Source organism: Falco biarmicus, chromosome 4, assembly GCF_023638135.1.
Source record: "Falco biarmicus isolate bFalBia1 chromosome 4, bFalBia1.pri, whole genome shotgun sequence".
NCBI lineage: Eukaryota > Metazoa > Chordata > Aves > Falconiformes > Falconidae > Falco > Falco biarmicus.
In genome coordinates, this window is record NC_079291.1 from 62,012,122 (window position 1) to 62,036,328 (window position 24,207).

At 61.3% G+C, this 24,207-nt stretch overlaps 3 protein-coding genes across 6 annotated transcripts; 2 read left to right on the forward strand and 1 right to left on the reverse strand.

Annotated features, from left to right (window-relative positions):
• Positions 1-58: 58 nt before the first annotated feature.
• Positions 59-4,633, forward strand: LOC130147202 (zinc finger protein 398-like). Its single transcript, XM_056334028.1, has 6 exons — positions 59-200; positions 842-968; positions 2,186-2,299; positions 2,602-2,721; positions 2,819-2,953; positions 3,479-4,633. The coding sequence occupies exons 1-6, from the start codon at positions 111-113 to the stop codon at positions 4,159-4,161; spliced, it is 1,269 nt and encodes a 422-aa protein (XP_056190003.1). The 5' UTR covers positions 59-110; the 3' UTR covers positions 4,162-4,633.
• A 396-nt stretch (positions 4,634-5,029) lies between these two features.
• LOC130147195 (zinc finger protein 777-like) lies at positions 5,030-10,331 on the forward strand. 3 transcript variants are annotated; one of them, XM_056334015.1, is made up of 5 exons: positions 5,030-5,165; positions 5,355-5,744; positions 6,991-7,117; positions 7,909-7,971; positions 8,838-10,331. In XM_056334015.1, exons 1-5 carry the CDS (start codon positions 5,034-5,036, stop codon positions 9,893-9,895), a joined length of 1,770 nt encoding a protein of 589 aa, XP_056189990.1. In that variant the 5' UTR covers positions 5,030-5,033; the 3' UTR covers positions 9,896-10,331. The 3 variants fall into 3 exon arrangements, with proteins under 3 accessions (XP_056189990.1, XP_056189991.1, XP_056189992.1); XM_056334016.1 differs by having other exon boundaries at positions 8,841-10,331; XM_056334017.1 differs by having other exon boundaries at positions 5,358-5,744.
• Positions 10,332-11,406: 1,075 nt separating this feature from the next.
• Positions 11,407-20,037, reverse strand: LOC130147188 (zinc finger protein 777-like). Of its 2 annotated transcripts, XM_056333993.1 has the most exons (7): positions 19,900-20,037; positions 19,342-19,623; positions 19,028-19,154; positions 17,776-17,964; positions 16,367-16,720; positions 15,509-15,622; positions 11,407-14,521 (listed from the first exon to the last, which is right to left on the reverse strand). In XM_056333993.1, exons 1-7 carry the CDS (start codon positions 19,921-19,923, stop codon positions 13,419-13,421), a joined length of 2,193 nt encoding a protein of 730 aa, XP_056189968.1. In that variant the 5' UTR covers positions 19,924-20,037; the 3' UTR covers positions 11,407-13,418. The 2 variants fall into 2 exon arrangements, with proteins under 2 accessions (XP_056189968.1, XP_056189969.1); XM_056333994.1 differs by lacking the exon at positions 19,342-19,623 and having other exon boundaries at positions 19,900-19,960.
• Between the last annotated feature and the right edge of the window lie 4,170 nt (positions 20,038-24,207).

Here is a 24,207-nt window from a genome sequence, read left to right on the forward strand (position 1 = left end):
GCAAGGGAGGGCAGTGTGCAGTGGCGCCCGGCCGGCAGGGGGCGCTGTGCGGCTCGGAGGGAAGGCGGGCCGGGGGCACGGGCTGGCCCCTGCGTGGCCGCGGCCGGGCCATGGCGGAGCTGCACGCCCACCTCCGGGCGCCGGAGCGGGCGGAGGCGGCGGTGTGGGACGCGCTCCCCTGGGAGCTGCCGCTCCCCGCGGTACGGCCGGACCGAGGGAGGCGTGGGATGGGGGTCCCTGTGGGGCTTGGGGGGGGGGTCTGTGGCCCTGGGGCCGCTTAGGGGGCTGGGGGCGGGTGGTGGGGGCTGGAAGTGGGCCTGGCGGGTCACTTAGGGGGGGCTGCTGTGCGTCTGAGGAGGGGCTGGTGATGGGCCATGGGGGCTACTTAGGGGGTTGGAAGCAGGCCTGGGAGGGGTCACGTAGGGGTGTATTGTGGGGCTGAGGGGGGTGGGTGGGCTGGTAATGAGTGGGGGGGGCACTTAGGGGGCTGGGGGGTGGGGCAGTGGGGCTGGAAGCGGACCTGGGGGGTCACATAGGCTTTTGTGGGGCTGAGGTGGGGGCCCACTTACAGGGATGGAAAGAGGCCTGGGGCGTCACATAGGGGGCCATTGTGGGGCTGAGGGGTGGCTGGGGGCCAGTGATGAGCTATGGGGCAACATAGGGGGCTGGGGGGGGTATGATGGGGGCTGGAAGTGGACCTGGGGGCTCACTTAGGGAGCTGGTGGGAGGTTGAAGAGGCTGAGAGGGAGCCTGAGGCACGCTTATGGGACCATTGAGGGGCTGGGAGCTGTTTGGGTGGGAGCTGCCCCCTCCTAAAGCCCAGCCCCTCCTGTATTCCCAGGTGCCAGTGAGTTTCGAGGACATCACGGTGCACTTCAGCAAGCAGGAGTGGGCGAGCCTGGACGATGGGCAGAAGGAGCTGTACAGGACTGTGATGGAGGGCAACTACGAGACGCTGGTGTCCTTGTGTAGGCTCCGTTTGTGCTGGTTTGGCAGCTGCCATCGCTGCCCAGAGAGCTCTCTCTTGGGGTTACTTTACTGCCTCTCTGCATGTCACTAGGCTCTCCAGCCCTCAAAGGACCCCCTGAATTCCCTGTCCCCTCTGGCAGTGGTCACAGGAGGGGGTAGTAAGCACTCAGTGTCTCCTTCACTTGGAGAACAGTGATCTCCCTGGGTTCTCATCACAGAAATTCCTTCTTCCACACCTGTCTAGATCCTGGTGTGACCTGCTGTTGGCCCAGCAGATGTGCCGTGTGTTTGTCCCAGCGTGGGGCATGAGGCTGGCTGTGCTCCCTCGGTGCAGGGGGGCAGCTAGGCAGGGGAGCAGATCTGGGGCAGTGGCTGGCGTGCTTCTGGGTGGATTTTCAAATGCATGGCCCTCACAGCTGGGAATGGACTTCCCAAAAGGTCCAGTTGGACTCAATCTTAAAGGTCTTTTCCATTCTAAATGATTCTGTGACACCCCGCTTAGCCTGCCAGGGCCTTGTGCTTGTAATTAATTCTCTCCAGTGCTCAGGTGATGGAGCAGGGGCCTGGAACTCCCAGCCAGGGCTGTCCCCTCTTGCCGTGGGACATCCCTGCAAGCGCAGCCCGAGGAGGCAGAGCAAAAGCTCTGAGGAAGGAGGTGAGGGGCGAGTGTGTCCCAAGGCAGGGCAGGGAACTCCTGCCTTCCCATGGCCGTGCCGCTTGTTGCAGTGGGGTGAGCCAGCCCTTCACCCTCAGCCAGTGCTGCCTGCTGGGGCGGAGCAGCAGTACCAGTATGTGGTGGTTGGAGCCAGTACAGGCAGTGGGGCAGACTGTGGGGAGGTGCACTCAGGCTAATGTTCGGTCAGGAGCCTTACAGTTCTCTTCCCGTGCTTCAGGGTATTTTCCTGTCTGCAAGGTGAATTTCTGGGAGAACAGGGGGGCCTCTGTAGCAGGGATTTTCCCCGCATGGAGCAAGGATGGATTTTCTTGCCGTTGTTGCTGGGGGACATGCTAGAGGGGTCTTTTCATATTCCCCCTAGAAGCACTGCCTGACGGTCCCTTTTCGCGTCCATAACTCCCTGTGTGCCAGCGCTGCTACTGCCGCGGTTAGAGATGAAGTTTCTCCAGGCTAGGACTGACTCTCTGTTGACAGGCTGTGGGTGCACCCACAAAGACGCTGTCGCACCTTGCCTCTGATGTCTGTCTTGCTCTTGAACAGACTGTGCCCTGTTCAAGCCTGAACTCCTATTTCGGCTCGAAAGAGGAGAAGAGCTGTGTGTGCCAGCAGAGTCAGACCTGAAGGCAGCAGACGTGTCCCCGGAGCCAGCCGCAGGTGTGTGATGCTGTTTCTTCATGTCAGACTCCTGGCACCTGGCTGCTGGCCGGGACGATTGTCCCCAACCACAGGGACTGAGGTGTCTCCTGTGATCGCTGTGGACAGTGTGCTGAGAGAGGACACCGGGAATGTGTGCTGGGACACATAAATAGGCAATGCTCCCCTGACCCAGCAGCTGCGGTGTGCTGCAGAGATCCTGGTGCCCGGTGGGCCCAGGAGGGGGGACCCCCGCCTCTGCACTCCCTGCTCTGAGCTCCCAGCTGGCTGCTGGTAAAGCCATGTGCCCTTCTCCTCTGCAGAGCCGGGCTGCCTGAGCAATGACAGTCTGCTGGAGCAGGTGACAAAGGAGTCTTGCGAGGAGAATTGTAGGGACCTGAAGGAAAGCAGGAGCCTGGCGATGACGGCAGACTGCATTGCCCGTGAGTGGCTGGTGAACCCGGTATATGCGAGGGGTCCTAGGCCCCCTGCCTGCCTGTTTCTCACCCAGCATCATCATCGCTCCTCTTGCCTTTACAGCACACATCCCTCACGAAGCCACCGCTATCCCAGCAGATCTCAGCCAGCCAACCCTGTTACCTTCCTGCCCGGTCCCTACACGTTGTCACGAAGAGGTGAATCCGAGCTGGTCTCCAGCGCCGCCTCCTGCAGCAGGTACTGGGGCAGAGCCCCGCATCCCTCCTTGGCAGGGCTGGCAGCCTCAAGGGACACCGGCTGGCTCAGAGAGTGGCGGGAGGTTTGCACAGGGCTCACTCTGGGACTTTCAGGAAGGGTTTTTACACAATTCAGGCCAAGAAAAGGTTCTGACAGTAAATCCTGTTGCTGGCCTCGAAGCCATAAAGGATGAGGCGTGGTGTGGTGTCAGCCAGCCCACCCAGTTGATTTGCTTTGAAGGATGACCCCCGATGTTTCTGTTAAACGCCCTCGATCCTACCTAGGTGACATTTGCCACTTCAGACTGCCCTTGCGGTGTCTGTGGGGATGAGCTGTAGCTGTGCTCATCTTTTACGCGGTCCAGGTGTGAAGATGCGGAGTTGGAAGAGGAGAGCAGGGCCAAGATGTGTGCTGGCTGGGGAGGTTGTGGGAGGCGAGGGGAGGGTTGGGAGGAAAGCCCTTTGCTGTTTATGCCTTCTCAGAACTGCATGGAAAAGTAATACTTGGGTTCTGAAAAATTTCCAGCTGATGCCAATGTGGGGGTCCCGATGGAGGTACCGCAGGAGGAGGTTGTTGCGGAGAAGCAGGCAGTGCCTGTAACACCCTCGAAGGGTCTGGAAGAGGAGGACACAAAAGATTCAGGGAATGGTGGCCAAGGTCTGGTGGCAGATGTTCCCAATGAACTGGTTAAGGAGGCAATACCAGATGTCCGCAGAACGATGCCACAGGCAGATCCTAGCTGCACCATCACCTCCCCAAGAAAGCCCATAGAGAGCCCCTGCGTGGGCCGGACTGCAACCTGCCAGCGAAATTCCACCCGGGAGAAATCCTACTCCTGCCCTGTGTGCAGGAAAAACTTTCTGCTGAAGATCAACCTGATCATCCACCAGCGGAACCACAGGAACAGCGTGCCTTACGTCTGCACCCACTGCGGCTGCAACTTCATGTCCAAAAAGAAGATCCGACGTCACCTGCGGTTCTGGGCGTCCAAGGGGTTCTGCCAGCCCTTGGAGGGGGAGCAGTGCCCCGGCCGGGCGGTGGGCCCTGCCTCCCAGCCCTGCACCCAGAGCAGTACCATGTGGCAGGTGCCCAACCCCAACCAGTACCCGCTGTCGCCTGGGGTGATGTACACGTGCAACCTGTGCGCGGAGAACTACTCCAGCCAGCGCTTCCTGGTGCTGCGCCAGCACAGGCTAACCACCGCCTGATCCTCTGGCCCTGCTGTGTCAGGTGCCTCACTCAGCCTGCTGACTTTGTCTGCTGCTGGCAGACCCTAGCAGGCGCCGGCACAAACCAAAAGACTTCCATAGCACATCAGAGGGTCCACGTGTGGCAACGTGCCCCTGCAGGGACCAGCTCCCCGTCACCCATTGAGGTGGAGGCGGGAGGCACAGCAAAAGCGCAGGTGGGAGGCCAGCGGGTGTGCTGGTGATGGGCTGTGCTCCTGCCATCTCCTCACTCCCTTCAGCTGTGGGTGTGAGCTGACCGAGGAAGGCTGGAGCACCGGCAGCGTCACCCAGCTCCTGCCCACCACCGGGATGGATGGTGCCTGGCCCTGTCCACGCAGACCCTTCATGCGCCAGTTGTTCCTTGTTCCTTGACCCCGGGATGGTGGGACAGCGCGAGTGGGACCCTGTTTCTGGAGGGCACCAATAGATGCTGTAGTCACCAGGATGTCTCCCATGGCTCCATGTGGCTTCCTTCGGCTCTGGGGGGGCCTTGCTGTGCCTGGCTGGGGTGGGGTACCGGGAATGCCGGTGGGTTCCTCCTGGTGGGATGTGATGGGGGAGTGATGCCAGGGGAGCACTGGTGTGTGTGGGTCAGCTGGTGGTAGGGGTCTTGTGGGCTGGAATAGTGGCAGGTGGGAGCTGCAGTGTCAGGGCAGGGGTGAGGATGGGATGGAGGTGAGGATAGCGTGGGATGCGGACGGAATGGGATGGGATAGGATGGGGTGGGGACAGGGATGGGACGGGGATAGGATGGGAGGGGATGGGGACACGATGGGATGGGATTGGAATGGGATGACGGGATGGGGACACGATGGGATGGGATTGGAATGGGATGACGGGATGGGGACACGATGGGCCGGGCCGGGGTGGGGATGGGCGGGGGGTGCGTGGCGTGGCGGCGCCGCGGGCGGGCCGGCAGGGGGCGCTGTGGCGCGGCAGAGGCGGCGGTGCGGGCGGCCATGGCCCGCTGGGGCCCCGCGCAGGTACCGGCTCCCCTCACCCCCTCGCCCCCCGCCCCCCGGCTCCGGGCGGCCGGTCCCGGCCCTGTCCCTCGCCCGTCCCCACCCCGGCGTCAGCCCGCGGGGGCGGCGGGCCCGGGCGGGCCCTGGGCCGCGGCGAGGGGCCCGGCCCGCCGGTATGGCGGCCCCTCACGGCCCGTCTCCTCTCCGCAGCAGGAGCCCGAGTGGGCGCCCGAGGCCTGGCAGCCGCCGCCGCCCCCCGCGCCCGGCCCCGAGGCGGCCAAGCCGGCCGCGGCCGAGATCTCGCTGTGGACGGTGGTGGCGGCCGTGCAGGCGGTGGAGCGGAAGGTGGAGTCGCAGGCGCTGCGGCTGCTCAGCCTGGAGGGGCGGGCGGAGACGGCGGAGCAGAAGGTGTCGGGGCTGGAGGCGGCCGTGCGGGACTTCGGCGGGCGGCTGGAGCGCAAGTGGGCGGCGCTGGCCGCGCTGCTGCGGGACAACGCGCGGCGCCTGGAGCACGTCGAGCGGCAGCTGCAGCACCGCAGCGGCTGGGCGGCCCGCCCCGGCCCCGGCCCCGGCCCCGGCCCCGGCGGCCACCAGCCCAAGGTAACAGTGGCGAGCCCGCGGGGGCGTCCCTCGGGCGGCAGGGACGAGCCCACGGGGACAAGCCCCAGGTGACAGGGGCGTGCCCACGGGGACATGCCCACGGGGACATGCCCACGGGGACGGGGACGAGCCCACGGGGACGTGCTCACAGGCACAGGGATGAGCCCACGGGGATGGGGGTGAGCCCACGGAGACAAGCCCCAGGTGACAGGGACATGCCCACAGGGATGAGCCCACGGGGATGTGCCCACAGGGATGGGGACGAGCCCCGGGTGACAGGGACATGCCCATGGTGATGGGAACGAGCCCTGGGTGATGGGGACGAGGCCTGGGTGATGGGAACGAGGCCTGGGTGATGGGGACATGCCCACGGTGACGAGGATGAGCCAAGGCAGACAGGGATGAGCCAAGGGTGACAGAGGTAAGCCTTCAGTAACAGGGATGTGCCCGTGGTGGCAGGCATGAGCCCCCACTAACAGTAACATGCCCACAGTGACAGGGACAAGCCCCTGCTAATGGGGACTAGTCCCAGCTAACAGAAATGTGCCCAAGGTGATGGGGAGGAGCCCCAGATAATAGGGATGTGCCCAAGGTGACAAACAGGGACAAGCCCCAGCTAACAGAAATGTGCCCAAGCTAATGAGGACAAACCCCAGCTAATGGGCATGTGCCCAGGGTAACAGGGACAAGGCTCAGGTAACAGGGACAAGCCCCAGCTAACGGGGATGTGCCCTGGGCACCCATGTGGCCAGTGAGATGTGGCATGGGTTTTTGTGGAGAGCTGCCCACAGCAGCATGGATGCGGCCCTGCCAGTGCTCCGCGTCGAGAGCCAAGGCAGCACCTGGGGACCTCCTGCTCTTCCCTGTCCCCGCTGAAGAGGGGGAGCAGAACATGACCCCCCTGAGCATTTTCAGCCTTGTTGGGTCCTACTGGTCACCTACCAGTGGGGCGGTGCCTTCCCACTTTGAGGGGGTTACTGCTCACCCAGCTGTTCCAGGCTGCCCATGCGGCTCAAGGGAACGAGAGGTGCTCGTGACCCTGTCCCGGTTGTGTGGGGGGACACAGCTGAGCCTCACTGGGCTGCTTTGACATTGTTCCCTGTGTTCAGGCTGTGACACGACTCCTTCCACAGAAGTGCTGGGCCCGCACTGCCTTACCCCCCAGTCCGCTTTCCTGGGGGAGCGGTGGAGCTTGGGGGATGGATGTGGTGGGGCAGCGCCAAGGCAGTGCCTCCTGCGGTTTCAGGTGCCAGCAGCGTGTGAGGATGATGCAGCCACTTTGCCGGAGCAGGAGTGGGGGAGCTTGGACAGCCAGCAGAAGGAGCTCTACAGGGTTGCGATGAAGGGGAATTACGAGGCTGCGGTCTCTCTGGGTGAGGATCAGTCTCGGCTCACGTGTCAGATGCGTTAGCGTCCCTTGGGCTGAATCCAGCTTATGGCTGCTTGTAGGCTGCGGTGTCGTCTGGGCGATTGGAGAACAGGTAGTGAGAGGTGAAATCGTTACACCTTTAAGGTTTGGTGCCCTTTGGTTGTGGGTGACAGCTGTGCTTCATGCTCACCCTGTGCATCTGAAGAACACCTTGTCTCACCAACATCACGGTGCTTTCAGTCGGGGCACTCGGACACTGCCAGGATTTGGCCCTCTGTCACTCCTGACTTGCCCTGTGAGGCTTTTCCCCCGTGGGCAGGAGCACTGCCACAGGAGCCAGTGTCCACTGGAGTCCCGGGACTCAGCACAGTGTCTGCAGGAGCAGAGGAGACCTTTCCCATGCGGTCAGGACAGCGTGTGGTGGGGATTTCAGGAGACGTGTCCATGCTGTGTTCTGCAGCCTGTGTTTGTGTGCCATTTTTTGCCAGGATGTGGACCATACATATACCACCCTGTAGGGCTTTGCTGTAGACAGGCCTAAATTTTAGCACTAATTATTTTTGGCTGAAATTTTGAAGGCCAAGTGGCTGACAGTTGCTTCTTGGGGTAATTGAAATCATTTGCATGGTTTGGCCAACACCAGCCTGCTTGCTGGGACGGTCCTGGGACACCTGAGCAAGCCACTGCTCTGGGACCCCAGAACCCCTCTGGGTGTCCCGCAGCAGTCCTTTATCGAGGAGAGCTGGTGCTGGTCCCCAACAGCAGCAGCTGCTACTGCCAGTTCTTCCTTCCCAGGACCCGGGGATGCCAGCTCCAAACCTGCACTGCTGCAGCCAGCCGAGGACGGGGAGGATTCAGGTACGACAACCCACGGGCTGCTGGGGAAGGGAGCGGTGTCAGGGCACCTCGGTGGCCGTGAGTCAGGGCAGTGAAGGCTGAGAACGACCACTAACGACACACCTGGGCTTGGCAGGGTCTGTGCTGGTGTGCTGCTCTCCTGCTGCCCACACGCCGCTGCTGCCTGCCCACAAAGCAGCGGGGCAGGAGCCTGTGCGTCTGCAGCACTGCCCCTGCCACTCCTACTGGAGACAGGACCAGCCAAGCCCATCGCGTCCACACAGGGAGTGCCTCCAGTCTTGCACGGGGTTGGAAGCTGTTGGGATTTAAGCCATGTGATTAGGGCCTCCTTAAAACTTTTAAGACCAAATCTTTAAGCCCAGAAGAGCCCCCTTGCCAGAAAGAGCCCAAAATAGGGAGACTTGAGGCAAGGCTTAGCATGGGGGTGGCTCTGTGGCTGTATGCCTGCAGGCAGATGCTTCCTCCTGCTCCTGGAAGGTTTTGCTTTGATCCTTTTCCCCAGATTCACCCACCTAAACTCTGCCATTCCTGACAAAGTTCCTTCCAGGACAGAGGAGTCTGCAGCCTCAACTTTGCCTTCACATTTCCTCTGTTTTGGTTTCTTTATGCGTATTGCGTTGTCAGTCCATCAAATGTCCCCAAGGTCCAACAAGATACCCAGATAACCCCCAAAAGGTGCCAACACTCCACCCCACGTGCCCTTTTCCTGCTTTGCTCTCGATAAAACCTTCCTGCTCCATTTCTAGTAGTGTGTTTGCTGATTCGTCTCGCCAGTGTGCTGCTGGGGAAGCTCAGCCTCCGCTCCTGCGCTGGGGGTGCGGGCACGGGCAAGCTTCCTCTGCTGGGAACGAATTGCTGTCTTTCAGCAGGTGAGAAGGTCGTGATCAAGACAGAAGAGCAGCAGCCCCTGGAGGAAGGATCTGAAATCCTGGCTCTGCCGCCGGCACCCTCAGTGAGACTGGAAGAGGAGGTTCCCCTGGGCCAGGTGCAGCCGATGCCCTGGGAGAGCCACGCTGGCTTGGACGGGCAGAAGGCAGGAGAGGGCTTAGGCGAGTTCTGCAAGGATGGGACCGCCCAGCCGGAATTTAAGCCTGTGGTGGTGCCAGTGGAAGCTCACCCGGCCCCAGGCTTGCCCTTCCCAACAGAGCATGTGCTTGGTGTGGGGACTGACCAGCTGTTTGCGCTGCCCCAAGGAATGCCTCTGGGGGAAGACACCACCGCAGAGGTGGCCTCGGAGCAGCCCAGCTCAGAGCAGCATCGTCCCTGTGACGCAGGGGAAGAACCTCGTGCCCTCCCGCTGGGCTGGAAGAGCGTCCGGCTGAAGCGCAACCTCCTGGTGCGGCAGCAGAGCCAGGCGAGGAAGAGCAATGGCTCCTTCATCTGCACAGCCTGTGGGAAGAGCCTGGCTCACCACGCTGCGCTGCTGCGGCACCAGCGCCTGCACACGGGCGAGCGTCCTTTCCAGTGCCCTGCCTGCGGGAAGAGCTTCAACGAGAAGTCCAACCTCAACAAGCACTACCGTATCCACACCGGGGAGCGTCCCTACCGCTGCCCGGCCTGCGGCAAGGGCTTCATCCAGAAGCACCACCTCCAGAAGCACCAGCGCATCCATGGGGTGCAGCTGCGGGGTGGGTGGGCCGGCCGGCCTACGCGGGCCAGCGCCGCCGGGGAGCGGCTTTACCGCTGCATCGAGTGCGCGGAGAGCTTTCCCCAGAAAGCGTCACTGGAGGAGCACCAGCGCCGGCACACCCAGCAGCGGCCCTTCCAATGCAACAGCTGCACCAAGAGCTTCCGGCACCGGCAGTCTCTGAACCACCACCAGAAGGTCCACGCTGTGGCCAGCTCTCCTGCCATCAGCTTGCCGAGCCATGGCCGGGAGCTGGAGACCAGCCCCTGCAAGGCTGTGACCCAAGATAACCGGTAGCGTGCAGGCCCGAGAAGGGGAGGGGCAGCATTTCTCCAGGCTGTTCCGCAGAGGTGCAGCGCCAGGCAGCTGGTGCCACATGCCGTGGGGCTGGCCGCAACGCCGTGGGGCTCTGCACCGCCTGGCCTGAGAGGAGCAGGATGGGGGCAGGCTGCTGCGGTGTGCGGCAGGGGAGTGGGCAGGGGGGGCAGGGACTGGCCCGGGGGTCCGGCAGCCGGAGCTGAGCCGGGTTGTGCCACTGCCCTGCGGGAGGGAGGTCTGGCTGAGGGGCAGCTGTCAGGTACCACGGAGCGGTTGAACTCAGGGTTATTTAAACACTACCGGTGTGGAGGTGGCGTGGGGGCGTTCGGTGGCCCAGGTAGGGGCTGTCGTGGCTGGGCAACAGCCAGGGTCGTCGGATGAGCCGGGAAGAGACTCAGATAAAGGACTGGGCTGACATGGTCTCCTCTTGTGCTCAGGGGCGTTGGCGAGGGGGGCTGGCGCCGCACCACCGCTGCCTTGCGAAGGAGCCTCTCCTGTGGGTGCAGTCCCATGCGCAGCTCCGGCTTGGAGCCATCACCCACTGCTTCCTACCACCTTCCCAAAGGGTGCGAGGCCCTTTGCTCTCGGGTGTGGGGAAGGAGCCCAACCGTCTGTGCCCCCCCTCCCCGAGTCCTCACCGTTAACGCAAGCCAGGAGCTGGAGTGCAACCCCTACACCGTGGGACCCCCCAGCAGTGTTCAGGGTGCAGCGCTGGCAGGACAGAGTGCTGCCTCCCGTGTACAGCCCTGCCCCTGGCGCTCAGCACCACTCCATCACCCGCCTTCCCATGGTCCCTTTGGCCGCTTGTCCTCCCAGCTGGGGAGAGCCCAACCTTCCCAGCCGTGGTCCCTGTGGGGCGTCCCCAAGCAGTGCTCATGCCCCCTGCTTCGGCCCTCGTGTGGGGGTAGGCTGGGGTGGTGGTGGCCATATCCACTGAGGGCACCCCTGCGGCTTCGGCAGCCATGCTGGGCACTGGCAGGACCATCCAGCAGGTGCGGGAGCTGGTGGGAGCATCCTGCCCCTCTGCCCAGCCCCAGGGCATCCACCAGGGTGCTGTCCCCAGTGCAGAAGACTGGGACATGCTGGGGGTCTCCAGTGAGGATGAGGATGGTGGCAAAGTGCCAGCGTCCCCCTGCAGCGGCTCAGGGGCTGCTCAGAGCGGAGGCAGCACAGACGACAGGCCCAGGCTCTGTGGGAGGCTATGGGGCCTTGTGGTCCAGCTGCCCCAGGCACAGCCCTGCTGTGGGGGCTCCCCGAGCCCCCCAGCAATGGCAGATGGCAGTCCCACACCTTACCCACATTCACCCTTGGGACATTCCCCAGGGTCCTGACCAGCAGAAGGGGGTAACAGAGCTGCCAGCAGTGACCCCCACGGCACCCCCAGGCTAGAGATGCCCTTTGCCTCGCTCTGCCCAGGCTGACCGAGGTTACTCCTGCAGCAGCAACGCACGACAGGGCCAGCTCAGCCCCCTCTCCAGAACAGGCAGATGTACAGACAAATACTTTATTGATTCCATAGCCTGAGAACAGGGCCTGGGATTTCACAGGAAAGGCCAGTCCCAGTTACAACAGCTTTGGGAGAGATGCCCCGGCTGGGGCAGTCAGCCTGGGAGAGGCCGGCCCCTCCACGCCCCCCACACTGCCCTTAGAGTGCTGCCCACCAGCACTACTGCCACACCAGCCAACTCACGTCACTGGGATCAACTAGGGGTCTCTGGGATCTACCCTACTGGGGCAGGGAAAACCAGCTCGGTCACTACAGCCCACGCTGCTGTGCCGTGCCAGAGCCACCATCGCTGCACAACCATAAGGCATCAACCGTCCCTGTACCCTACCAGTACCATCCTTTTGGGGAGACAGCGCTGACCTGTCTGCCCCAGTCACCCCCTCATGGCTAACGCTACAGTGCCCACACGCTCTGCACCACAATCACAGGGGACAGAAATCGAGTGAGAAACTGGCCCAGAGGAGCAGTGGCATGATCTTCATGTCCCCAAGGAGGAGCAGCAATGACACTGCTGCCCCTCCCGCAGGGCAGGGAGGTGGCCAGGCACTGCTCGCTCAGTGCCGAGGATTAAGCCAGGACCCAGCACAGGCATTTCCTCAGTACCCAAAGTGCACCACCCGCAGCAGCGCCCCATCAGACCTTGTGAGTGACCAGGAATAAAAAATGCGATAAGCAAACTTGTTCCCAAGCTCCCTGCCCAGAGAGGGATAGAGACTTAGTGATATCAAATAATTACATCAGTGGAAAGAACAAAACAACACAACTGGAAAACTAAATTCAAGAGTCCCAACAACTGCTCCATTTGGTCTGCACGGCGACACCACCAGGACCAGTGTCCTCTCTCTGTAGAGTCTGTGCTTCCCAGCAGTGCACATGACGCATGCAGGGCTCTGGCCATGGATACGCATGGTTCAAGTGATTCGGGGAACACGGGAGCCACACCTGGCCCAGCTCTTGACACTTACCAGGTACCCATCTGCCTCTGGGCAGGTCTCACACCACAAGATGTTTGAGGTAGCTAGCAGAACTACTTCCATAGGATTAGGTTTGGTGGATTCTGCACACGACTAAAGGAGATGACCTGCAGTTTGGAGAGTGGGGGCTTCCTTCCGCAGCGGGGCCAAGCAGAGCTGCTGTTCCTGTGCAAGAGCCAGCATCGGCACGCAGCAGCCGGCATGCCTGAGCCCCAGGGAGGGATCCACGCAGACTGCTGCTGCAGTGCAGGGCTAGTCTTACCCGTGAAGTATTTCTAAAGTGACTCCATCTGTGCAGCCTGGTCCTGAGGAACTGACTCTCACAGGGTGTTTCTGGCTCTCGCAGGCTGGTCTTGTTGGAGGAAGGAGTGCTGCTGGGAGCTCAGAAACACCCGCAAGCACCCTCACAAGAGAAAATATTGTGGTTTGATTTGTTCTACAGATCTTCCAGTGCAAAGCTCAAGCACTCCCAACTTGATCAAGAAGTTAGCAGGAGTTCCTCACCAGGGCAGGTTATTACACAAAAGCATGGCCAGGATGCAATGGGGCCTTGGAGATGCCACGCTGTCTTCATCTGGTGTCTTGGCCAAGAAACTTTGTCAGCGAAGAGCTCTTCGGGAGCTTGGCTCACCAGCTTGATTCCCTCCTCTCCATCATCTTCACCGTGTAATTTTATTTCCGAAGATGAGGGGTCAGCTGCAGCATCAAGTAATGGGTGAACTCAGCTGCTGTTTGCAGTTCCTCTCACTGGGCTGCAGGAGATGTACCTGTTAATCTCCCAGGAAGGTCAGCTTGGGAAGATTTTGTGCATCAGCCAGCAGACACGAGAGTCAGTGGAATGGTAAAGCATTTTGGATCACTGGAGGCTTCTGTAATTTGCTCACTGTGGTGTGGTATCCAACCTTTTGATTCCTCCTCCAGTTCAGGAAAGCTCCTAAAATCCAGTGGACAGTTCAGAACTCCAGCGCCCCACCACGTGCAAGATCAACACTCACAGTTTCTCTCCAGGGACAGAGACAGTTCAGATCTTTCCTCTAGTCATTTCTGTCACCCCTGAAACTGCTGCCCTACTTCCTTGCCTAACCACAGGTCGGATGGGTCTCCCACCCAAGCTGGGGATGTGGCAGTTCTTGTCCTGCAGCTTGAGTTCTGCAGGAGCAACCAGGAGCACATTTGCTGGAACTGCTTTGGCTGCAGGACTAACATTTTTCTCGGATGCCGGGGCTGGTGAGCGAGGAACGCGCCCGCTCGCAGACACCTTCGGCGCCGCTTGCGGTTGGGGCTGCTGGGGTGCTAGCACCACGGTTGCGGGCTGTGCCACCGTGGGCTGCTGGAGCGCAGCCAGGGCTCTCTGGCGGTCGTGTATTTTCTCATGGCGTGAGAGGTGAGTCCTACGGGTGAAGCCCTTCTTGCAAGTGGCGCAGCAATACGGCCTGTCCACCGAGTGGGTCTGCAGGTGCCGCTGAAGGCTGAAGGTGCAAGAGAAAAACTTTTTGCAAAGATTGCATTTCACCACAGACTTCCTGTGAGACTTAGGGCTCTGCTGTCGGGGGAGACATGCACTGGACAGGCTCCCTCTGTCCAGCTCCGCCTTGGCCTGGCCCAGCCAGGGCCCCCTAGCGTGTGTCCCATTGCCCAGGCTGTGGGTGCCTCCAAAGAAAGCCCCGCAGAACTTCCCCCTCGGCCGGATCCTCAGCTCCGGGTGGACATTCCCCCAGACCTTGGCCCCAAAGGCCCTGTCTTTTATGTGGATGCTCTGGTGAAGGTCCAGGTGGCGCTTGTCCGCGAAGCTGATCTCGCACATGGTGCATTCGTAGGGCCCCTCTTTGGCGTGGTTCCGCTGGTGGATGATGAGGTTGATCTTCAGACGGAAACGCTTCCCGCACTCAGTGCAGGGGTGTGACCACTCACGCACGTAGCCACGCCGACAGCTGCCCATCAGCAGGCTGCTGCTTGTGCACCTGCTTGGCTTCTTCTTGCTCTTGGCCTTAGTCTGCTCATCTTTGGGACACTTCTGGGCCTCTGGGCTGGGAGAAGATGCCTCAGGCTTCTCTTCCTTCACCTTGGCGTTTTCAGAAGCATCCCCTTCACATGCCATTTCATTTTTCGTTAAAAAGCCTTTCTCTGAAACAGAACAACATGGGCATCAGTCATTCCTGCTCCCAGGACAAACCCAGGTTGTGGTTAAGCCGCAAAGCACCAAGCAGGCTTTTAGCAATAAAGGAGCTACCAACAAATCTAAGAACACAGTTTGGAAAGATGCAAATGCCACCAGTGTTCTGCCCACGTGCCCTCAGCAACCCCAGCATGGTCTCAGGGGACAGTTCTCTTGCTCCCAAGAAGAGCCAGGCTGTGGCCTGCTGCAGTGCCAACAGCACAAAGGGATCCACATCTAAAATGATGACACCAATGACGGCCACAAGGTGTAGCAGGAAAAAAGATCACTGAAAAGCGACTGCCTGCAGTACCTCAGGCTCTTCGCTTCTGTCAAGTTTGGGACTGCCAGCAAATGCCAAATGTTGCAGGCAAACTGGCTCACTTGAGTGCTGTGCAGCACTGAGAGCTGTGGGGAACTCTCCACCCCCTGCCGCCACCAGACCATTCAGCTGGCACGCACCATGCCCAGAACCAGTGCCACTTGCACACCAGTGCCAGACACAGGCTCAGAGTCCCTGGAAGAGGACAGTGCTCGGTGCGTTAGCTTGGCAAAGCTTCAGGACCAGAACAGAGGGTGTCTGCAGACAGCTGCCACCCCCTTCCCACACTCCCTGCTCTCTGCTTCTGGCATGGAGAAGAGGACTGTGCCCCTGGAAGCATTAGGCCACCCTGAGCTCAAGGCCAGCTCTGCCATAACGCAGCAGAGCTGGAGGAAGAAAGCACGCTACTGCTACCAGCTCTCCCCCAGTTCCTGATAGAAGGAACCTCACTGGACTGCTTTCCTTTCTGCAGGGATGATAGGGCTGAAACGCCTGACACCAGCCCCCTCCCTTACTCAGTGATAAGAAAGAGGCCCAACGCTCCCATCTCCCTCCCCATTTCAAGCACACTGGGGAGCTGGGAGCTGCCTCCTGCCTGCAGGTGCCTGTGCCTCTCCTGCACAGCATTACTTACTGGTGTTGGACTCAGCTGGGTCCTCTTCCATCTCCGTCTCGGGCTGATTTTCACTGTGCAGCTGCTCTTTCTGTGCATTCAGGGACATGATGTTCATCACCAGGATGGGGAGTTCTGTTTGCAGAGAACAATGTTAAAGACCTGTGGAGAGCTCACATTTTCCTGCTTTGGTATGACGCTGACTGGAGATAAACCGGGGGCATGTAGGAGTCAGAGAGAGCTGTGGCTTGAGAAGCCACAACATGTTGTACCAGGGGAGGTTTAGACTGGGTATTAGGAAAAATTTCTTCCCCGAAAGGGTAGACAAGCACTGGAACAGGCTGCCCAGGGAGATGGTGGAGTCACCATCCCTGGGGGTACTTAAAACAGATGCAGACGTGGTGCTTAGGGATGTGGTTTAGTGGTGGGCTTGGCAGTGCTGGGTTAGCAGTTGGACTCGATCATAAAGGTCTTTTCCAACCCAAACAACTCTAGGATTCTATGGAAAGCATGTGAGGCGTTAAAAGGAGCTGGAGCAAAGCCAAACGCAAGTACCAAAAGCAGAGGGAGGGCTGGGTGGAAGGACACCAAGGTGCTGTTGCCATTGCAGAGCAACCTCATCCCTCCTAAACCCTCTCCGTCAACTCTACAGGTAGTGTTCCCATATTGCCTTGTGTTCAGGCCCTTGAACTCCTTCCATTTTCCCTGACAGCACCTTGACCATGCACCCCAAGGCTTCTGCTTTTCCCTGGTGACGCTCCTCTTAAGCACAGTGACCTGCCATGCCCTCTCCCACGGACACTGCTAGGAGAGCTCCTGAGAGAGCTGGGACGGGAATGGCCTGGGAAAGCAAGTCCTCCTCGCACCCATGTAACTTACCTGTGCGAGCTTTGATGGAGACTTTATCTTGTCCTAAAGCCTTTTCCTTCTGGTCCATCTGTTCTGGTGTCTGCGGAGGCTCCTGACCGTCTCCAGCATGTGTCTGTGGCTTCTCCTGACCATCTTGGATGCTCGTCTGTGGGGACTTCTGACCACCTCTGATACATGTCTGTGGCTTCTCCTGACCATCCTGGATGGTTGCCTGCAGGGACTTCTGACCAGCTCCAGTACGTGTCTGTGGGGGCTTCTGACCGTCTCCAATATGCATCTGCGGTGATGTCTGACCATCTTTGACGCAGAGCTCTTCATCCCTCTTGATCTGGCAGAGGACGTCAGGCTTGGACACAGCGTTGTCTGCTCACGGGGCAGAGGACCGTATGCTTTATTAGGAACTGGCTAAGCCTTCATTCTGTCAAACTCTCAAACATTTTCAAGCGACCCTTCTCTCCCTGACCCCAGAGCTAGCAGGCAGCACAGACAGACACAAATACGTTACCCACGCTCTAACCAGAAAGGTGGTGCTGTTGGCCCTGCAGCAGGATTCACCCATGAGCACAGCTGTAGCTCAAGCACAGAGAAGATCTAAGTAACAGAACATGAACTAAAATCTCAAAAGTGAGTGACAGCCTCTATGTAACATCCCTTCCCTCTCTTACCGGGAGCACTTGACAAACAAGCTCCCGAACACGCACCTGGGGTTTGTGTTATTTCTGGGTAACATTCCCCAAAGGATGGAGCCCGCCCTGCCTTCTCCCCTCCACCAGTGCTCACCCAGCCTCTCCTGGGGCTCCTTCAACCCCCAGCCCCTCAGTCCTACAGAAAAGAGCTCCTGATCACAGCTCTGCCCACACATTTCTTTTTCTCCTGGCTCTGTCGGGGTCTGCCAGTCCCCTTCCAGCATCTCCTACCTTCTTGCCCAGCCTTTACACTCTTAACATTATTTTTTCCAACTCTCCCACGGCATGCCCCACGGCTCTCCCGACCGCTTCTGCCCCCCAGCAGTAGCAGAGCTGCTCCCGCCTCCTCCTCCTGCTGCAGGCTCCCAGGTTCCTCACTTCCCACCATGTCTCCTCTCACCAAGGCAAGCAGGAGTGTCTCTGGAAGCCCTAGGGCTCATGCATGCAATCTGGTGAAGGACTGCCAAACTGCATGGACACAGGACTAAAAGGCATCACAAGTCGTCTGTCCCACCACTCCACACTCCATCCCAGTCCCTCCTGACAAGCTTTGTCTGTTTTTATCCACAGGATTCACCTGTCCAAGCATATACGTTCCTCTGTGGTGTGGTGGTTTAGTCAATTCAGTCAACAGACCCTCAGAATTCATTTCTAACAAAGACATGGCTGGGACATCTCCTGACAAAGCTGAGACAGGAACTGCCACCTCCTCCTGGCACCCACAGAATTTACCTGTGTCATCTTCCATGGGGACTTCATCTTCTCCCAAAGCCTCTTCCACCTGGTCCATCTCTTCTGGTGTCTTTGGGGGCTCCTGACCATCTCCACTATGTGTCTGTGGGGATGTGTGACCATCTTTGACGCAGAGCTCTTCATCCCTCTCGATCCGGCAGAGGATGTCAGGCTTGGACACAGCATAGTCTATTCATGAGGCAGAGGACAGCATGCTTTATTAGGAACTGGCTACGCCTTCATTCTGTCAAACTTACACGTCTTCAAGCGACCCTTCTCCCCCTGACCCCAGAGCTAGCAGGCAGCACAGACAGACACAAATATGTTACCCACGCTCTAACCAGAAAGGTGGTGCCTCTTTCTTGGCCCTGCGGCAGGATCCACCAAGCACAGCTGTGGCTCAAGCACAGACCAAATCTAAATAGCAGAGCATGAACTAAATTCTTACAGGAATGGGAAAGGCTGTAACATTTTCCTCCCATTTAAACTTTAGCAGTGACCTGAAGAGCAATTCTTTGGAGCTGTCATTCTGGTGTAGGGACAGAAAACTTTCTGCTCTGTAGAAATGTCTGTGTCAGATGGACAAAAGGAACAAGTTTATTCTGTTTCTACAGAATGTTATTGAGAAAAGTGAAGCCTCAACTTCAGCAGCTGCACAGCGCAGCACGTTACTAGTCATGCCCAAGAAACAGCTTCTGGTGGGGAACATCTTACAGCCCAAATCATCCAAGAATGTGTTGGGTGTCCTTTGAAAGACTGAGTATGGTCATGCTTGTAAGTTCTTAGTTAGGTTAGTTCTGTTAGTTAGACTAGTTGTTTAACCAAGGCAGATGGAAACATCCCTGTGACCTTGTATGGGGGCTAAATACACAGATAACAAGAACTAGTTCAAGGTGCAGTTATCAGACTTCACCCAGGTAATTCCTGAACTGTGCTGGAAGATCACGATGCTTCCCTGACCCTGGAATTCACTCAGGATTCACTGCTGCTCACTAGGAACAGCACCTAACGTGGATTTTTTTTTTAACAATAAATACAGTTTGTATTATTATCACTCCCGTTATTTACTACAGATATTGTTCGTTGCTTACAAGCAGGAAGGAGGGAAAATGCATGGGTCCGACTGCCTGGGAGAGGTTCTGCTAGCTATGGGTGTCCTGCCCCACCAAACCAGACCATCAGCGGGGCCACGATGGGAAGCATCCAGCCTACCCACAAGAGCTCATCCAGAGACACAAACTCTGTGCCTCACCCAGGGAGATGAGCGTCTCGTAGTTTCCCCGCATCACAGCCTTGTACAGATCCTTCTGCCAGCGGTCCAGTCTCTCCCACTCCTGCTCGTTGAAGTAAACTGAAATATCATCGAATGTGAGCGGTACCTAGAATCACAAATATTACGTGCTTGGTGACTTACGATGCAGCTAGATAACGGGAAACCACGGGCCTGGATGCCAGTGCTTGTCTTTGGCTGCTGGAGCTCAGGGCAGGTACAGAGCAAGGCAGGCCTGGCCAAGCCTGGGGCTCGGGGGTGCTCGCCGGGAGGGCAGGCCGGCCGGGCGCCCTTACCTTGGGCACCTCGCCCCGGGAGCTGGGGGGCAGCCGCAGGATCCAAAAGTTCCTGTTCTTCAGGAGGTTCTCCACGTTGTCCAGGCGCTGCTGGAGCTGCCCGCAGCGCGGCAGGAGGCCGCCCAGCGCCGCCAGGCTGCTACCCAGCTCCCCCAGCAGGGTCTCGCAGGCCACCAGCCGCCGCTCGGCCCGCTCCGTGCGGCTGCGCAGCTCCCGCAGCTCCTGCCCCGCGGCCGCCTGCGGGCCCATGGCCGGCGCCTTCTGCGTGGGGGGGCGCGGGGCCTGGGGAGGCAGCGGTCAAGCGCGGCAGGGGCAAGCCCCGACCCGGCCCAAGCGCGGCCGCGGCCCGGGAACGCGCCCGCGGCGCCCCCGGCCCCCCAAGGGCCTTCCCCGGCCCCCGGCCCCCCGCCTCCCATCGCCGCGGCTGGCCCCCCGGGCCCGCTCTCCCCCGCCCCTAGGGGGCCCCCGGAGCCCCCCCGCCGCCACCCCCCCGGGCCAGGGCCCGCCGCGGCCCCGGGCGCAGACAGCCCCGGCCCCGGCCCCCGGCGCGACCCGAACCTGCGCTGGATCCCGGCGGGACATGGCGGCCTGCCCGCGCGCCCTGCAGCAGCACCGCCTGCAGGGGCGGAGCCTCGCCCGCGCTGCGGCGCCCCCTGGCGGCCGGGAGGAGGCGCGGCGGGCCGGGGCCACGGACCCCAGCGGCTGTGCCGGGGCCACCGACCCCCGCGCCCCGTCGGCTGCCCCAGTCCCCCGCCCCAGTTCCCCGGTGCCACCGACCGCCGGACGCCCCAGACTCCCACGGATCCGCCGGTGCCACCGACACCCGGTGCCCTGGTGCCACCGACCACCGGACCCCGTCAACTTCCCCAGTGCCTCGGTGCCCCAGACCTCGCAGTCCACCGACCGACCGGGCCTCCCGGTGCCCCCGAGCCCAGCCCCGCCGCCCCCCGCTGTCCCCCCGCGGAACCCCCCGGTCCCTTCGCGCCACCCAGCCCCGCGGGACCGGGCCGGGGGCTTTGCTCCGGGGGTGGGGGGAACCCCCGCACCGGCAGCGGCACTGCCCACCGCGGGGCGGAGCGGGGGCACCGGGGCGGGACTGCGGTCGCGCTCCGAGCCGCGCGGGGGGACGGGCGGCAGCTCCAGCCGCGTTCCGCCCGGAACCGGGAGCGGGGAGCCGGAGCGGGACTGCTCCGCCGCTGCCCCCCGGCCCGGAGCGGGTACCGGCCCCGCGCCGCCGAGCCATGGCCGCGCCTCGGCAGGTAGGAGCGGGAGCGCCCCGGGATGGGGAGCACCTCTGGGGCAGTTTTGGGAGAGGGTCCCGCCGGCAGTGTGGGGCAGGGTCGCTGCCAGTTCTGCCCGTGGCTGCCCGTCCGGGGGGTCCCTGTCCCTGCGGGTGGCCGAGGGCACGGCGGGAGCGGGCCCCCCCAGGAGCAGGGACCAAATACTCCCACGAGACACGGGTGCTGCCGGGCTGGCCGTGGGCTTGGGCAAGCAAAGCAGGGGGGGAAGCCCCGGACTTGGGGGGGGCACGGCACTCTGGTCGGGGGGCTGGTCCTCACCCCCCCAGCTTGGCGCAGGGCAAGTGCCGACTGGTGCATCCACCGGAGCTGCTCGGGGTCTGGTCTGCGTCCCCCCCACACACACACAAGGAGCTCCAGAGGGGCCTCGACCCCCCAGGGGTGCCCTCCCTGGGCGGGGAGGGGGGATTAAGCACCCCCATGTGAACAGTCTGTGCATGCGCTGAGCCCGGTTCTGCCGCTCTCGGGGGCAAGCTGCTGTGGGCATTGGTGGCAAAGCCTGGCTTCGCCCATGGCCACTCACGCCTCCTGCTCGGAGGACGTGGGGAGGGGGTGTCCCCATCCCCCAGGACAGGGGCTGGTGGCAGGACAGGGCCAGACACTGCGGCCCGCTTCCCCCGGCACCACTCAGCACAGCCTTGTCTTGGCAGAACCCTGCACGGCTGATGTCAGCGGGATGCGTTTGGTGGCACCGGGCTGGTCATGACCATCGTGTGGTGGTGACGTTGGACCCCGGCCCATCCAGTGCCGGCAGGGGGAAAGACTGGACAAAGCGACTCCTGCTGCAAATACCAGCATGTCAGGGTGGGTTATCTCATCTCCTCCCTGACAGAGCATGAAGCATGCAGGGACCTGACAGGAAGCGTGCCGGGAAGCGTGCTGGGACACCTTTCACCCCCCTGCCCATGCAGGATGGGTGCAGCAGCACACCTTACCCAGCCATGTGCCAGCCCGGCGCCTGGCGCAGCTGGTTGCACCTGCTGTCCCCGCACACCTTGGGCCCGGCCAGGGGTCCTGCTGCCAGCTGGCACAACTCTGTGAGGGGCTGGGGTGCTCTGGGCGTTCCTGGGGACACGAGTGCCTTCATCCTGTCCCTGGCACCTGCTCCCCTTCCCCCACCTGCCTGGCTCTGCTCCCCAGCCCCACAGCATTGCCCCGCAGCCAGCAAGCGCGTCCCCATGCCCCACAGACACACGTGGCTCATCTCCGGCCCCCTGCCCTGGCAGGAGGTGGGCAGGAACTCCCAGTTATGTCCCTGCAGGCACCGGTGACGTTCGAGGACATGACGGTCCAGTTCTCAATGGAGGAGTGGGAGCTGCTGGAGAAACGGCAGTGGGACCTGCACCAGGAGATGACAGAGGGGACATGCTGGCTGCTGGCCTCCCTTGGTAGGACCCTGCCCTGGTGCTTGTCCCAGCCAGAGCAGGGGCAGCACGGGGATCCACTCCTCTAGCCAGGGAGCACTTGGCATCCACCTCCCCGGTCCCACAGGGCCCCCCGGTAGCCCAGCCCTCGGCACCCTGGTGCGGCTGGTGGAGATCCCCGAGTTTCTCTTCGGTGGCCCAAAGGCCAGCACAGAGCCGTGTGCTGCCGGCAGCAGGGACACGGCAGCAGGGTCTGAGCAGATGGATGCAGGCGGTGAGCACCAGGGCTGTACTAAGTGGGTGAGAGCCTGGTCCTGCCCTGCTGGGCACCGGCATGGGGGGCTCTGCCTTGGTGGCCAGCCGTGGGTGACGGCAGGGGCGTGGCTATGCTGGAGGCAAAGCCGCCTTGCAGCCCCCGCCAGCCCCGGCACTGCCATCAGGGACCTGGGTACGTCCTGGCGGTGTGTGGGGGCCAGGGGAGCTGAGTGCTGAGCCATGGTGGGTGGGGGGCACACCCCCTGGCTGTGCCCAGGAAGGGCTGGGCAGGGGGTCCTGGCATTGGCACCCTGGGAGCACCCTGCCCTGAGCAGGGGTCTCTTCTAATGCCGGCACAGGTGCCCCTGCAGAGCTAGAGTCTCCCTGGGAGCAGCCCACCCGCCCTCAGGAAGACACCCCCAGCAGACCCCAGCCCCAGCTGAGAGCCAGTGGCTGGCAGGGCCTCATGGTACAGCCAGTGATGGTGGGTGCAGCAGGTGAGCCACAGGGCTGGGGACCCTGGCACAGGGGTGAGGGGGTGCGAGTGTCCAGTATTGCAGATCTGGGTGGCCCCCTGGCCCCAGCCACATCTGGGGATGCCATGCTGCTCTGGGGGCAGGGACTGGAATTTGCTTTTGCAGTTATAACGGAGACTGCCAGTGGAGAGCTGCCCGCTCCACAGCCTGGAGAAGTGCCTGGAGGAGCTGGTGGTGAGGGGGTCTGGCCCCCCAGTGAGCAGCTCCCACACCCCTAGGGAGAGCCCGGTGGCCACAAGCCTCTGCCGGGGAGATGCTCACTCAGAGGTGCAGCACAGCACGGCATCATGCCCACATCTTGGCACAGCATGGCATTGCACCATGCAGCCTGGCAAGGCACAGCACAGCACTATGCACACACCACAGCACAGCAAGGCATAGCCTGACACGGCATTGAGCACATGCCATGGTGTCACAGCACTCTCCAAACTATCAAGCTGCAACAAGGTCTTTTACCATCTCATACCAACATACTCTTCATGCCAGTCCCTCTGCTGCCTTCTCCTAGTCTCTCCTCATTCAGGACACATGTTCTCTCTCCTCTCTCTTCACTGACTGCCCAACCTCTTCATAGAACCAGCCACAGCTGCACCTTACCTACACCAGCCAACCCACCGCCCCTGAAGCCAGCCCACAGCTGTATGTTATCAATATTAATTAACCTGCCTTCAGTCTACAGCATGGCACAGTACTGTGCACACACCAGGGCACAGCATGGCATGGCATGGCACAGCATGATGTGGACCATGCAACATGGCATGGTGTGGCACAGCACGGCACAACATGGCACGGGACCTTGCAGCAAGGCATAGCATGGCACAGTATGGCACGGCACAGCATGGCATGACAGGGCTGGGTGCCAATCTCCAGTCTTGGCAGAGGCAGCTGCCTGGACCCTGCGCTCTCTGGCACTGGGGTTCCTGTACCCCCCTGTGTCCCTCGCGGGCAGGTGCCAGGGATGTCCTCTGCACCCTGGGGTGGCAGCAGGACTTGGTGCTGGTGCCAATCCTGCCCAGCCAGGGTGGGTGCTGGGCACATGGTGCTCGGCACTCCCTGCAGCTCCTGACCTGTTCCGGAGGTTTCTCCGGTGTGGGGGTGGGATGCTCCAGGTCCTGTTGGCTCTCACCCTGAGTGTGCCTCCCAGGCCTGGCCGCCCTCTGTGGCCCCTCGCGACCTGAGTCACTGGCAGCCACTGCTCACTGCTGCCCACAAGCTGGGGATGGTGCTGGGCGTGCTGGCTCCCTGGGCGGCATCTCCTTCACCAGCAGCGCCGCGGGCTGGGGCTGGGCTAGTGGGCTCTGCCACAGCCCCACACTGCTGGCTGGTGAGGTCTCAGGGGGTCCTGGGGGGTCTTGGGGGATCCTGGGCAACCCTGGGGAATACAGTGATGGGGCTGGGGTCACGCAGCAGGAT